General features: G+C 43.3%; 1 protein-coding gene across 1 annotated transcript; it reads right to left on the bottom strand.

Annotated features, from left to right (window-relative positions):
- Positions 1-1209: 1209 nt before the first annotated feature.
- Positions 1210-7288, bottom strand: LOC311146832 (Golgi reassembly-stacking protein 2-like). The gene is made up of 10 exons (XM_084183428.1): positions 7083-7288; positions 6190-6270; positions 5242-5445; positions 5046-5132; positions 4779-4909; positions 4565-4700; positions 3956-4079; positions 3452-3550; positions 3247-3342; positions 1210-3076 (listed from the first exon to the last, which is right to left on the bottom strand). The coding sequence occupies exons 1-10, from the start codon at positions 7143-7145 to the stop codon at positions 2754-2756; spliced, it is 1344 nt and encodes a 447-aa protein (XP_084039554.1). The 5' UTR covers positions 7146-7288; the 3' UTR covers positions 1210-2753.
- Between the last annotated feature and the right edge of the window lie 4081 nt (positions 7289-11369).

The following is an 11369-nucleotide window of genomic DNA, read 5'->3' as shown; positions in this document are numbered from 1 at the left end:
TATGTCCAAGGTACCTTCAGGCTCTGATCAGACCCTACACCCAAACGAGGGCACTACGTTCATCCACCTCTGGCCTGCTAGCTCCCCTACCTCTACGGAAGCACAGTTCCCGCTCAGCCCAGTCAAAGCTATTCGCTGCTCTGGCACCCTAATGGTGGAATAAGCTCCCCCACGACGCCAGGACAGCGGAGTCACTGACCACCTTCCGGAGACACTTGAAACCCTACCTCTTTAAGGAATACCTGGAATAGTATAAAGTAATCCTTCTATTGATGGGAACTGTAACACACTGTCATACACGTCATTCCAGAGCATCCCAAACATGCTCAATGGGTGACATGTCTGGTGAGTATGCAGGCCATGGAAGAACTGGGACATTTTCAGCTTCCAGGAATTGTGTACAGATCTTTGCGACATTGGGCTGCGCATTATCATGCTGAAACATGAGGTGATGGCGGCGGATGAATGGCACAATGGGCCTCAGGATCTCGTCACGGTATCTCTGTGCATTCAAATTGCAATTGATAAAATGTAATTGTGTTCGTTGTCAGTTTCATCAGCTGTCTGGGTGGCTGGTCTCAAACGATCCCGCAGGATAAAAAGACGGATGTGGAGGCCCTGGGCTAGTGTGGTTACACATGGTCTGTGGTTGTGAGGCCATTAGGACGTAGTGCCAAATTCTCTAAAACGATGTTAGAGGTGGCTTATGGTAGAGAAATTAACATTACATTCTCGGGCAACAGCTCTGGTGGACATTCCTGCAGTTAGCATGCCAATTGCATGCTCCCACAAAACTTAAGACATCTAAGGCATTGTGTTGTGTGACAAAACTGCACATTTTAGTGGCCTTTTATTGTCCCCAGCACAAGGTGCACCTGTGTAGAGATCATGCTGTTTAATCAGCTTCTTGATATGTGACACCTGTCAGGTGGATGGATTATCTTGGCAAAAGAGAAATGCTCACTAACAGGGATGTAAATAATTTTGTGCACAACATTTTAGAGAAATAAGCTTTTTGTGTGTATGGAACATTTCTGGGTTATTTTACTTCAGCTCATGAACCAACACTTTACATGTTGCGTTTATATTTTTGTTCAGGGTACATTTTAGGCAGACAATGGAACATGCAAGGCAAAAACGTAAAAAGTAGGCTATTCTATAAAATGTTTTTTTTTTACAAAAAATATAAAAACACACACAAATAAAAAGTACTGTAAAATTTCATTGGCTTTATTGCTCGAGTATGTATATACAGGATGTTAACATAAAGTTGGTACACAGCGCCCTTATATGGTTGAACAGTCCCACTGCGCCTTCCATTTCCCACCATCTGGTCATGCCAGAGATGTTTATAACCCAAGATAGACCACAGCCTGTCGTTTCCAACGGGAGCAAATCAATCAGTGGGCCGAACAAGAAAGGAGGTGGGAAGAGCCAAGCACGAGCTATCGAGATCCTATTGGCCTGTTCTAGCATGTGTTTGCATATTACCATTAGGGAACGTCTACTCTGAACTGCGTGTGTGCAATAACTCAATTCTTCCTTGCACTCCTAAAGAACTCCCATTTTTGGAAACTTTGGCAAAGGGTAAAGTTAGTCCACTCTGTTCGTAACATATTCGAGTTTTGGGAACAGAAAACTGTATTGAGATCAAACGTTTAATCGCTGACAAAATTAGCATAATCTCAGCCAAAATCCATATTGTCCCATCTTCTCCCAATGCTGGCCACTGGGCTTCCTCTCATCACCATATTTGGAGGTGAGAGGAAACACCAACTGGATGCTTCAGATTTATACATCCGGTGAAACATCTGGCTCATTGTTCTTTCTGCGATTGTACTACAGCGCATAACATACGATTTTAACCACATACCCTACCCCAGCCACAAATAGTTAATGTTCATAGTTCTGACTATATCTCCATTTTGGTCACCTCTGGCATAGCCATCTAGTGATTACCACCCTCACATAGCGTTGAAGGGTTTAGAGTTCTGTTTAAACTAACGGTGCATAGAAACAAACATGCATGCCTAATGATTTCAGAACACAAATGTGGCATAAAATAATGCAGATTTCATTATTTAAAGCAGCAATCAACAGTCGAAACAAACCGTACTCCCTGCCCCGGTTTCGGTAAAAAGCTTAGGGATGGGACTGGAGAAATGCAAGGACTGACCATCCATGATATCAAAATTATAGTTCGTTTTAAGCAGGTTGAGGCTTTATAGTGTTTGTTTATATCTACTTTGTTTACAAACATTGGCATAAAACAAGCTTATATATTGGGTTAGAATGGGGTTCAAGAATCAATGGGTACATATAATTAATTTATAAGTCGAAAAATTGATGTAATAACTGCAGATTTCCCCTTTAACAGAAACAAATAAATTTAACAAAAATGAATATATGAAGGAATATCTAACTAAGAGATTTCTGGGTTTACTAAAGGGTTGGGAGGTTATAAAAATGCTGATGTACAGAAGATAATTTGAATTTTGTATGAAACTGAGGCCGTGTGGGACAGACAGGCTTGTAGGGCTACCTTGCTTCTAGCCACTCCTTCATCCCATCTATCCATCATTCATTCCTCTGCTCCACATTTCCAACTGACTGCCTTCTGAGTGCGCCAGCCTCACTGCTACAAACATGCTTCTGTCCCTCCTGGCTAAATAAATATGAGAGGGAGAAAGAGAGAGAATGAGACAGAGAGAGAAACTGGTAGGTTTGGTTCTGGGTCTGAGACTCTTCCTGTGTTACGACGACGTCGTCGTCATCTCCGTGGAAGGCTGTAATTCCGTGGGGGCGGTTTCCGCCCGTGGGGGCAGTTCTGTGGCGGTGATATTGTTGCTGCCCTTGGCAGTAGAGGGAACTGTGGTAGTAGATGTGGCATCAGGGAGGGTCTGCTTCTCTGGAGCTGGGGCGACTGTTGGAAGGGTGAGGGAGGAGAGGTCGACCGGGGGAAAAGATGTTACCCCTGGGGGCAGGAGGGGTAGCTGGGGCAGCATGGCGGGCATGGGGAGGAGGGGGGCGAGACCGGGCAGGTTCAGAGGAGGGAGGGGGGCGAGTGGAGGGAAACCTGCAATGGAAGGGGGAGAAGAAGAGAGAGATCTGTAAATGAACACAGGAATATGTACACTAATACATAATGTTAACCCCTGGGGGCGGTAACCCACTTAACAATAGCTGCTAACATTAGCTGCTGGTAGTATAAACCTGCTGTTCCAGGTGGCGGTAGCCCACTAATACCTGCTAACGACACAGCGCTGAGGCCTGGTAGTGCGCCGAGGTTGAGGTTGGTGAGGTTTGGAAGTGTGGAGAGGCTGCCCGGGAGAGGCATCAGACCTACAATAGCACACAAATAAACATATATTTTGTCAGTGTAGAAAAGTGTATGATTTGATAGTTTCAATTTGATCATAAAACAACATTCTGAAGAGAAACGTGTGCTGACCTGGTAGCGTGGTGGCGGGGTTGAAGGTCGTGGTGGCAGGGTTTAGGGGGCTCAGGGAGGCGCTGATGGAGGTGGGCAGCAGGGGAACGGTGGGGAGACCTGGGAAAGAGAGGGAGAGAAAGAGAGCGAGAGGAGCCGTCAGCAGGGTTGGGGTCAATTCCATTTAAATTCCAGTGAATTCCGAACACTGAAACTCCAATTCTCTTCAATGCTTTTCAATGAGGAAAATTGGGGATTAGAATTGGGTTTACTTTCTGAATTGAAATGGAATTGACCTCAACCCTGGCTGTCAGCACAAAAATGCATAGGGAGAGAGGATATTTTTGACCATCCGTAGCATTGACTGAGATCATTAATTTCCAATGGGAGTTTGATAGGAGCAGGGAGGCCATCTGGAGCAATGTGAAAAATGATTAGTTTAACCCTGGTGCCACATTCCATTTCATAACACTTTGATACCATATTATGTTGTGAGAGAGCAAAAGATTCAGAGAGATGAGGTACCTGTCCGAAACTCGCTGGGGATAGTGGGCGGGGCTGAGCTGATTGACAGGCCGGACAGTGAATCCTCGAGCCCCGTGGGGACAGAAGGCACGGCAGGCGGTGGGGTTACAGCTGACAGCTGAACCTGAGCAGGGGAAAGAAATAAGACAGACAGAAAAAAAAGAGAGATGAGAATGAGGGCGGAATAGAGAAATATGAGAGAGGGGCAGTTGATGAACAGGTAAGGTCAAGTGCATTTAAACAAGTAATTATTAATTCTAATAAACACCTTTCCTCTCTGACATGCCTGTCGGCACTGGGAGGGACAGTCATCTTACATAATGAGCCTCTCATAGCTCATAACCTTCCCTGATGAGGGGGTGGAGGGGAAGCATTGAACCAAGAGTGGGGAAAACATGCAAATAAGTAGAGGATACTTCAAATCGATGGAATAGTATTATGAGGCTGAGACTAAAGCTACAGTGGTCTGGTCATTTCAGCCCTCTAGGTCCAATATATGATGTTATTGCAAAAGGATTGCAAAAAAAAATAAAGTGACTGATTGTCCAGGCAGTTCTAGTTGTTCTGATTCTGGGGTCTGTTTTGGTCGAGTTCTGGGTTGATACTAACCTGAGTGAATCCGTCCTTGAGCGGCCTGATGGGCTCACCACTGGGAATATGATCTGGAAAACTGATCTTCTTCCCCTCTTCAAATGGTCGGGTGGGAATTCTGTGCAGGTATCCGTATCCTATCCCACATCCCAGACTGGAACAGGGGAACAGGAGATTATGTCACTATTCAGACTGAGATGTGTGTGTGTGCTGTGTATTGTACGTTGGTTACCTGCCCTCCCCTCCCCAGGCGCTGTTGGGGGTGATGACCACCTCTCTGCAGTTGTCTGTGTCTGTGTTATAGACATACAGCTTCAGCCCCTTCCCCTCATGGGTCTCTATCAGAGAAAACAGGTCCTCCGACTGAGAGGTGGAAGGGAGGAAGAGATAGCGATCACCTTCAATGACTTATATCCAAATGCTTATTGGCTAGTTTGTGACGCTCGCCGTCTTTACTCCTAGAGTAGAATGCGTGGTGTAGTTTTGTCACTATACGCACCTCGTTCATAACGGTGTCGGCTCCTATGATGTAATCAGTGTGAGGCCGCAAGCCAGCCAGGGCTGCCGGAGAGTTCGGCTCCACCTCCTGAGAAAGAGAGAGAACCTTGGATAATCACCTGATACCAAGAGTTACACCTGCCTGGTACACAGGGGTGAGCTAAATTGGGCAAACCTTTCGGCTACTGGCTACTCACCAGCACGTGCCAGATGTTCTCATTGGCTCCCTCGAAGCTGCAGAAGCGTATGGAGACTCCCAGTAGGCCCTGGCCGCCCCAGAGGTTGCTAGGGGTGACGGTGGACTCCCTGAGCTCCAGGGTCTTAGAGGAGTAGACCAGCATCCTGACCGGCTTCTCCACACTGGCCTTCAGTAGGTCCTTCAGGGTGTCATTGTCCTTGTTCTGAAACAGAGATAGAATAAATTATAGAATTAGAATGAGTAGCACGGACATCCATTAGAGCAGGGATGAGCAACTGGCGGCCCCTTCCCTTTTATAGGCCCGCGGGGGGACGGGGGACTCAGTCAGGGTCTCAACTTACTGTTGAGAGTTAGAATAATACAATACACAAGGTGCAATTTAGAAATTTGGTTGTGCATCAGCAGTCCATGTCAAAAAAAATTTTTGGGGGGGGATTGGTAAATTAGTCTAGCGGCCAGCTATCTAAACTTGTAGTAAGCATGGTCGAATTACCGACCGGGGTGGGGCCAATTGATCATCAGTTATCATATTAAAAACTGCTGACATTTGCCTCCAACCTATGGCAAAATATGTAGAATTGCAGGAAATAAGTTATGAAATTTCAAAATCTTCTCTCCGCCCCTTGACAAAATGTGTAGAATTGCAGGAAATGAACTTTAAAATGTACTTTTTTTCTCTTTGCTGTCACAAGGGGGCCGCTAAAATGTGTTGCTCGCAAGGTGGGGGGGGTATGGATGAGGGTACACAGACACACGAGCCACTGCGGCACCTCATGATGAGTTCCGTTTTTTTTTTTTTGTGGCCCCCACCCCCATCAAAGTTTCCCATCCCTGCATTTCAGCTATATACTTTACACCAGCATCCTCACCGTCAGTGGGGGTTTGTGTATGTGCCTATAGTCAGTGTGTGTTGAACATGTTTATTCAACAGCATGTATATGCTTACCAGTCTTTCATTGTTGATGGAGACGATGAAGTCAAAGAAAGGCTCCAGTCCTGCCCGGTGTCCTGGAGAGTTCTCCTGAACCTTGGGAGAAGAGAGAGACATCATGCCTTGTAACAACTGTATTTTGAGATTGAAAGGGAGCAGCTGGAGCAAGGCTTGAACAAGGAAGGAGCAGTTGCAGGGTATTCACACTACTGCCTGTGCCATGAGGTCCAGCCGAGGTAAAGTCTTCTTGGCAGAGGTTAGGTAGCGTCACATCATCTTCGAACTTTTAGCAGTAGCCTTAGCATGAAACAGGTATTTATTACAAGCTACACCTGTAATACCCGAAGGTTGTCTACTTGTCTGTCTATCTCAAGTTCAAATAGATGCTTGTCACGTCGACATATTGATGTGAAGGTTTGAACATGGAGGTCTATACATTTAGGGCGCAATGTGACATTCAGGTGGTCAGACAAATGTGTAGAAAGAAACATGATAATGTGATGCGGAGGATTCTGTCAGCAACGCGGCTGCACCTACAAAAGTTATTGTTTTGACAGCTAGATAGCGTTGAGCTGGCTAGCTTATTCAAACCCCATTCATGTTAGCAAGTAAGCTGCCTGATTGTTTTGAGAGCTAACCTTGATTGCTAAACAATACATGCAACCAATAAAACACATACCTTTCAAACGTTTAACTTGCACAATTCCAAAATGCCACTGTAGCAAATGCTGGGGGAAATAGCGTTAACACTGCTTCTTACTATTAGCTACATGTAGGCCAGAATGTGATCCCCGGCCTCTATCTGACGGTGAGACCACAATTAGGTCCTGCTGAGGGACCATTCCTGCGGATGCTTGCTAGCTAACATTCATTGCGGACATGAAAAAGAAAACCAAACACATAGCTACCCGAAGAACATGGTAGCCTTCGGATCCTCCTCCCGGTATCTCGACACTCTGCAATCCCCCCATGACACCCCTAGTTTATATCGTATTTAGGATTTATTGTGAGATATTTTCCTGCTCCGGTAATATTGCTACCTGCCGGGTACACGTCGCCCACTCTGCCAGCTGAGCGCTTGTGCTGTTACGTGGCAGTCCACCAGGAAACAGGGCTGATGGGCGTTTTCCCTAGCCGCAGATCTGGAATCAGTTTATCCACCCAAAATTATTTAAAATTCACTAGTGGGGGAAAAATGCTAAACTGACATAAGATCAGTGTGTAGGCTTGTGTAGTACGCAGGTGTAAGGCTTCAGGTGCTGCTTTTTAATTGTGAAATATGATATTGGTATAAATATACTGATATTATTATATTGATATATTACATTATATTGATATAAATCATAAAAAATAACAAGTATGAAAAATGTATGCACTCACTAACTGTAAGTCGCTCTGGATAAAAGGGTCTGCTAAATGACTAAAATGTAAAATGTAAGTATATATGCTGTGAAATGTTCACCATTTTTAAGGAGTAACAGATTGATAGTGAATCTAAGCTGTCACTGATAAAATACACTACAACAGTGTCATATTATAAACCTTTTAATCATAAAACAAAGCTATTTTATATGTTTTCATGGTTCTACAACTACACTATCCTACCAGTGTAATATTTCAATTAGCTGCCTTCTGGTGTGTTAACATGTAATTGTTGGAAAGACTCTCAGGGTCGTTCCACCTTAAAAAGCACAAGAAAGAGGATTTCAACACCCACCATCTTAGATTGTTCTGAAATCTATTATGTAGTTAGCAACAGATACGATTAGCATTCCTAAAAATTATTTTGTTGAAATCTAATGTTATATCTGAAAAATTAAGCGAATTAATTGCACCCAAATCGGCCGTTTTAATTTATAGGAATCAGATAATATTCAATAAATATAGAACCCAACATCCGATTTGGACCACACGTCCTCCTACCAATGTGTAAGAAATGAGGAATCCCAAAAAATTATCAAAAGCCACCAATGGACCTCCCACACCCCACGCCAATCCCACCCCAACAATCAGTATACCATATCAGTTTTCTATGTCTGACAATAAGTATTAAGCTGCAGTTTGGTGTATTGCTTCTTCATACTATGTAATGTATTCCCTGTGAATTGAAGTCGCTTGCATTATTTACCATAAATTGGTGTGCAAGATGCCGCTGTTCATGCTATAGTGTCACACTCTTTTATCCATTTTGCTGGTCTCTTGTGTTTATTAAATAGATCACAACATTTCCTTTGCAACTTTGGGTAGAAAACGAATAGCTTTTGCACATGATGAAAATAACTTGTGTGGTCGTCCTCACAATTCAAGCCAGTAAATTCACAAACACACACTGTATAGTCTTTTACAATGTTAATGGTATTGGGTTAGGTTGGGTTTAATGGTAAATGTCAGTAATCACACTATATATAGAGCTGTTTTCTAAAAATATTGTTGAAAAACATAAGACTACCATGCAATGATTTATAATTGTATTATTTTATCAGGGTTGCCACAACATGTTAATCCCTAGCCCATTTCTCCATCAAAGTTTTGGGCTTGTAGGAAATCTTCATATGAGAATTGCACCATAGGGATAGTCCTCTCAGAGAGCTCACACTTGTTGGACTATTCAAGGAGAGTTGGGTTGAAGTGTTGGTTGCTAAGAGAAGTACTAACTACATGTCTTTTAAATGGAGGACTGGCTTGAATTGTGAGGATCTATTGGTTTTCTACACAAAGTTGCAAAGGAAGTGTTGTGATCTACACTTAACAAAAATATAAATGGAACATGTAAAGTGTTGGTCCCATGTTTCATGAGCTGAAGTAAAATATCCCAAACATTTTCATATGCACAAAAAGCTTATTTCTCTCAGATTTAGTGCACAAATTTGTTAACATCCCTGTTAGTGGGGATGTCTCCTTTGCCAACATAATCTATCCACCTGACAGGTGTGGCATATCAAGAAGCTGATTAAAGAGCATGATCATTACACAGGTGCACCTTGTGCTGGGGACAATAAAAGACCACTCTAAAATGTGCAGTTTTGTCACACAACACAATGCCACAGATGTCTCAAGAGGGAGCTTGCAATTGGCATGCTGACTGCAGGAATGTCTACAAGAGCTGTTCCCAGAGAATTTAATGTTAATTTCTCTACTATAAGCCACCTCCAATGTCGTTTGAGAGAATTTGGCAGTACATCCAACCCACAGGAGGTTGGTGGCACGTTAATTGGGGAGGACGGGCTTGTGGTAATGGCTGGAGCGGAATAGGTGGAATGGTATGAAATACATCAAACACATGGTTTCCATGTGTTTGATGCCATTCCATTAACTCCATTCCAGCCATTATTATGACCAGCCACCACTGGTCCAACCGGCCTCCACGTGTTGGCAATACGTCCAACCACAGACCACGTGTATGGTGTCGTGTGGGTGAGCAGTTTGCTGATGTCAACGTTGTGAACAGAGTGCCCCATGGTGATGGTGGGGTTATGGTATGGGCAGGCATAAGCTAAGGACAACAAACACAATTGCATTTTATCGATGGAAATTTGAATGCACAGAGATACCGTGGCGAGATCCTGAGGTCCATTGTCGTGCCATTCATCTGCAGCCATCACCTCATGTTTCAGCATGATAATGCGTGGCCACATGTCGCAAGGATCTGTACACAATTCCTGGAAACTGAAATGCCTGCATACTCACCAGACATGTCACCCATTGAGCATGTTTGAGATGTTCTGGATCGACGTGTACGACAGTGTATTCCAGTTCCTGCCAATATCCAACAACTTCGCACAGCCATTGAAGAGGAGCGGGACAACATTCCACAGGCCACAATAAACAGCCTGAGCAACTCTATGCGAAGGAGATGTGTCCCGCTGAATGAGGCAAATGGTGGTCACACCAGATACTGACCTACCTTTTTTAAAGGTATCTGTGACCAACAGATGTATATCTGTATTCTCAGTCATGTGAAATCCATAGATTAGGGCCTAATTAATTTATTTCAATTGACCGTTTTCCTTATATGAACTTTAAATCTTTGAAATTGTTGCATGTTGCATTTATATTTTTGTTCAGTATATCTAACAAACACAAGAGACCAGCAAAATGGATAAAGGAGTGTGACAGTATAGCAGGAAGAGTGGCATCTAGTGGTAAAAACCAGGTACTTTCACACTAATTTATGGGAAGTAATGCAAGCAACTTCAATGATTTCTCTGAAGTATGAAGAAGCAATACTCCAAACAAACTGCATATTCATACTACTTGTCAAACATAGAGAACTGATATTGTATACTAGTTGTTGGGGTGGGATTGGTGTGGTGTGCATCGGTTGACAATTTATTTTGGATTCCTCATGTCTCTGTAGGAAGAAGTTTAATCCAAATCGGATGTTGGGTACTATAGTTATTTAATATTATCTGAATCCTATAAATTAAAATGGCCAATTTGGGTGCAATCAATTAGTTACATTTCTCCAAGATCAAATTATATTTCAACAAAATAATGTTTCAGGAATGTCAATCTTACCTGTTTCTAACTACAGAAACGATTTCAGAACAATCTGAGATAGTGGGTGTCATGGCTTGGTTTCCATGTGTTTGATGCCATTCCTTTCGCTCTGTTCCGGCCATTATTATGAGCCGTTTTCCCCTCAGCAGCCTTCTGTGCAGCTTACGTACCCATTTCAGACAGAAGATGTGGTATATTACCTCTAAAGAAATGTAACCCCTTTCAAACAGCCTATTATTTACTACTTTCTTGCATATTTACTACTTTTATACATATCAGTGGGTAACTGGCAAATTGGGAAGGGTGGGGGTGTTGTTAAACCATGGGGGCTGTTTACGTTTCAAATTAGGGAGGTGTTAGACAATGGAATTGTTAATGAATTTACCTGCAAAAAATAACAGAGAACCATTCACACAGACCCAATACAAGTGTTTTGGTTGCAGGGTCTGAAAATGTAGGCTCATTGACTAGGTCTTTAGGTGTCTTTTATTTTTCCATGTTTTTTACCCCCTACCCCTTTCAGATATACAAAAAAAGCTGGTATAAAAATGCAGGCAAAATCCCACTAATTTACCATGCCTGTTATTTTATACCAGCTTACAAATTACAAAGGGAAACCCAGCCCCGAGCTGCCCAGTGACGCGAGCCTACCATACAAGCAAAATGCATTCTATGCATCTCAATCCACCGCATCT

This window comes from Coregonus lavaretus, assembly GCF_964263955.1.
Source record: "Coregonus lavaretus genome assembly, chromosome: 19".
In the NCBI taxonomy this organism is placed as follows: Eukaryota; Metazoa; Chordata; class Actinopteri; order Salmoniformes; family Salmonidae; genus Coregonus; species Coregonus lavaretus.
The sequence above is the reverse complement of the archived record's forward strand: the minus strand, read 5'-3'. Positions and strand labels throughout refer to the sequence as shown.